This window comes from Nanorana parkeri, unplaced genomic scaffold (genome assembly GCF_000935625.1).
Source record: "Nanorana parkeri isolate BGI_ZX_2015 unplaced genomic scaffold, ASM93562v1 scaffold524, whole genome shotgun sequence".
Taxonomy (NCBI): Eukaryota; Metazoa; Chordata; class Amphibia; order Anura; family Dicroglossidae; genus Nanorana; species Nanorana parkeri.
The window spans coordinates 1072973-1077343 of NW_017306792.1; the positions used below are offsets into that span (position 1 = coordinate 1072973).

The window sequence follows — 4371 nt, forward strand, 5'->3', positions numbered from 1 at the left end:
GGGGGGGGGGGGTTCTGTAGCTGAGAGAAGATATTGTGGAAAGCGGATAATATTGTTTGAGATTTCACTTTAATGCAAATGCCGTTACAAGGATACTGAATTTCTATCAGGACCAACATTATCTGTACTTGCACAAAACATAGTTAGCATGAATAAAAAAAACAAATACTGCCACCACATAAAAAATACATGTAATCTGCAGTATATTCCATTTTCATTTTTGGGTTTAGACTCACTTTACCTTCAAATTTGAGGAGTCCCTTTAAAAATTAAAGATACTGTAGATGGTTCAAAACACATTTAGGACCCTTTCATGACCCGTACATGGCCTGTGTTACCCTCGTAGTGCCACATTTGCCCAAGTATGGACTAAGTCATCACTATTTGTTTTGGAAACCATATTGCTATAATTTAACAAAAGCCTGCAGATCACTATTATTAAAATTGTGGTAATTCTTCTACTTGTGGTGTCACCAGAAGTTCGTGTACACTGAGGGAGGACGTTTTCAGTGATATCAGCACTTCTCCCATCAAACACACGGGATGACTGACGGCATAGTACCTCCCTGTGCCATGTTTTCGAATGCCTTGCATATCATATCTCCTAGTGTCATGGAACCGCATTACACATGTCTCCAACTGAAAATGTCTCCAATGCTGGATCTTTTGGAATATGTAGAAGGACAGCCAAATATGTCTTTATTCTGGTGCCTTGCCTTATTTAAATGAAAAATCCAGAATCAATAATGTATTCATGCAATTCTGGACCAAGCAACACCTTCATAGAAAATATAAACGGAAGGCTGTGAAGAATGTGTTTACAGAAATGAAGCCTGAAAAGTATTTGCTGGTCTACTGGGGTTGATTTATGGAAGGCAGCTAGACTGTTCAGTTTGCAAGGGAATTTGCACTTTGCAGGGGAAGTTTCTCTTAGTTTAGAGGTAAAGCTCTGCTGACTTCCATCTTCCAATCATGTACAAACTAAACAGTTTTTTTTCCCTTTCACGTGATTGGGTATTCATTCAATGTGAAAGTTCACCACATTCACCAAGCTAAGGAAACAATTCCCCTGCAAAGTGAACAGCCTATATGCCTTTAATAAATAAAACCCACTGCATCTACAGTATATGTCATTGTGACTTGCCAACTGATATTTATCCTCCCTGCTCATTAATCAAAATGTTGTCATATTACAGGGTCCTGTCAGTAGTTGAAAAATAGATCATTGTACTTGTTGAATAAAGTATGGGACACAAATGGGTCCATGTGTACCCTTCTTCCAAAGTCTTCACTATTGCTCATAATTTCTTATAATCAAATTATTTTATGTGAGGGAGGATCAGTAATAAAAAGTATTTTAGTTACCTCCTTTCTTTGCTGATTTTTGTTGAATAATTAAGGAAAAGTTATGCTTGTAATCCTAAGAATCCTACATATTTTAAATCACCTGAACCTTTAAATCTCCCTATTGAAATAATAGTAATTCAAATAATAATTATTGCGAGGCGTGGCTGGCACACGGACAGCATGGACGTGTAGTCTCTGTGCTCCGCTTCTATCTGCAGCAGGAACTCACCAACAAGCCTTTGGGCATTGAAAATGTGCTTCCTGCACATCTATACCCCTCGACAACACCCGGTGAGATGATACGGAAACGTAAAGAAGAGCGGCGGCTACGAGGCAGGCCCCGGATGGCAACGGATCTTCTTCTCTGGCATCCTCGGCTTCCTTGCTGCGTGGTAGCACTTCACAACAGGCATCCTTGTCTTCCCTGGTGGCAGTTCAACGTGCTATTCATAAATTTGGCCATATCTTTACTATAAAGTTAATGATTCCCGTCGTTTAGTTAAAATCTCTAGGTTAAATTCTAACTTATGTTGAAGAAACTGTGGTCAGGTTGGCAACTTACTACATATATTGTGGTCCTGTCCATATCTTTATATTTCATATTATTACCACGATTGTTGGTGCGCCTGTGGATTTTACTCCAGGTTTGGCATTATTGAGCTTGGGTATTTAGAGTATCCCCCATCCTTACCACATAGTGGTCACTCACATCTTGCTGACTGCCACACTGACCATAACTAGATGTACATAAGTTTGATAAACTATGGGAACCTTGGACAACTTGGTACTCTTTACCTAGAACATATTAATATTCCACATATATCTCTTTTTACTGATATGTAATTCTTGGTGACTATATATACTGGTACATCATGACCTGATTTCTTTTCTTGTTCGAACTTGTATTTTCCTTTTTCTATTTTACTGAAATCAATATTTCTTTTATTGCTTATTCGTCTCACATTTGGGACTTTTGTTACAATGACACATTGTTAAGGATCCACTGTATGTTTTATTTCCTGTTTCTCCGTTTCTGTATTGCATTTTATTCTTGAACAATTTGATGAAAATGTATTTGCAAAAAAAAATGATCATAATTTATATAATAAAATAAGAGAGAGAGAGCAGGAGACGTACTGTAGGAGAGATTGGGAATGTAAGAGCTGCTTCCACACCCATACTGGAGTGCATCCACACAGTGGGGCTCTAGCTAAGGTGTTAAACAGCTGCCATATCCTTCTTATTCCTCCCCTGCACCTACTGCCCACCATTTTTCCCTATGCAATCCTCTCCTTCCAACATTGCCCATCATTATACTCTCTGCACTCTTCACCACTGTGATATCATCTAGACTGGTGTCCAGCACATATTTCATCTCAATTTAAGTGAAACCAAAACAAACTTGCATTTTGGGGTATCTATGAAGTTGCTGCCAAGACATACCTGTCCTGCTGAATTTTTTGTTTCATTTTACTTCTTACCTTTCCCATTTGTTCTTCACAGGAAAAAGAGCACAAGGCAATGTTACAGGCTGAAGTGCATCATTTGCGTCAACATAACATAAGGCTTCAAGAGGAATCCCAAACCGCTTCAGCTCAGCTACATAAATTTACAGAATGGTTCTTCAGCTCGGTGGAGAAGAAAAACTAATTTTTTTTAAATAATATGTACATTTACACTGACACTTTATTAAAAGTCAGAAACAATAAGTGTATACATATTCTGTTTGTTCAGACAGTGAGGTTGTGAACACCTAAAATGAATGTATAACTTGTTATGTTAGAGATTTTCAAATATAACTTTCTTGTTTCAAGGTGCACTTGAATTACGACGTAACGTGCCTCATGCATTAGAGAAAAGGAGAACTGGGATGTTGCTCTAGCCACCTCTTAGAGTCACACTGTTATTTTTTTAGTGTAGTTTAGAAAATGAAATACGACATTTGATCGGTTGTTATGAGCAATATGGGCACTTTTCACCCCCTCCGATTCTTAATCATGAGGCGAATTGTGTTTTCTTGTGGAAGATGCTAAAAAGGTTGGATAGATGTATTGTATAATAGAGCTACACTTCCCAATCTCCCATGACATGGTGCTCTAATTATTTACATGATTCAACATTATATTGATATAGCAATAAGCACAGCTCACATTTATTTTAAAGGGTTGAGTCACGTTATTTATTTGTATAACAAATAGTGTTTGATTTGTTAATTTATATATATATGTATTTATTAGTTTAGACGGCTGTTTACACCAGAAATAAGAACTTTCTGTAACTACTGATAAACAAATTGAAAAGTTTAGCTTTTTGTTTTTTTACATTTGTAGGAATATTCACTGCTTGTATCATTAATAATTTGAATGGTTACATAGTCTGTACACCCTTTTTCGACAACATTTGAACATATTTCACATTTAACACTTCTGTATGAGTAAAGTTACTTTTGTCTTTGTTTCATTGGTAACTACAGTAAATGTCAATTGACTGAGACACTGTTTTTCTGGTTTAGCAGACCTTAAAGAGAACCAGTCATGTTTCTGTTTTAAACAAAACAATATGATCAATAAAAAATAAATTACACTGATAATACATGGAGAAAAGAAATTGCATAACACTTTTTGTTCTGGTGACATCTAAAATTTCGGATCTTCCATTACATTTTTTGCCTCAGAGAGAGAGTTCCCAGTGGGAACACATTTAGCAGCAGAGAGCAATTAAAAACCTTAGAGAGGGTCTAATCCTTCCCCAACTCCAATCCAAAACTTTAACCCCTTCATGACTGAGGCCCTTTTTTCCATTTTTGCACCCATGTTATATTCCACATTTTAGGCCTGAAAATGACGTAAAACCCCCCAACATTATATATTTTCTGAATGCCAAGACCCTATAGAATAAAATGGTGGTAGTTGAAAATTTTTATGTTGCGCAATATTAGCGCAACTCCTTATTAAACCCCAAAATTTAGTGACAAATTTAATTAAATGCCCCAAAACACAACAAATTACCCATTTTTTTAATGAA

General features: G+C 36.6%; 1 protein-coding gene across 1 annotated transcript in view; it reads left to right on the forward strand.

The window, feature by feature from the left end:
- Positions 1–3030, forward strand: part of SIPA1L2 (signal induced proliferation associated 1 like 2) — a 130754-nt gene extending 127724 nt beyond the window's left edge. The window contains exon 21 of the mRNA XM_018561436.1: positions 2851–3030. Within this exon, the coding sequence (XP_018416938.1) occupies positions 2851–2997 (147 nt within the window). The 3' untranslated portion in view covers positions 2998–3030. The remainder of the gene's footprint in view (positions 1–2850) is intronic.
- Positions 3031–4371: the final 1341 nt, after the last annotated feature.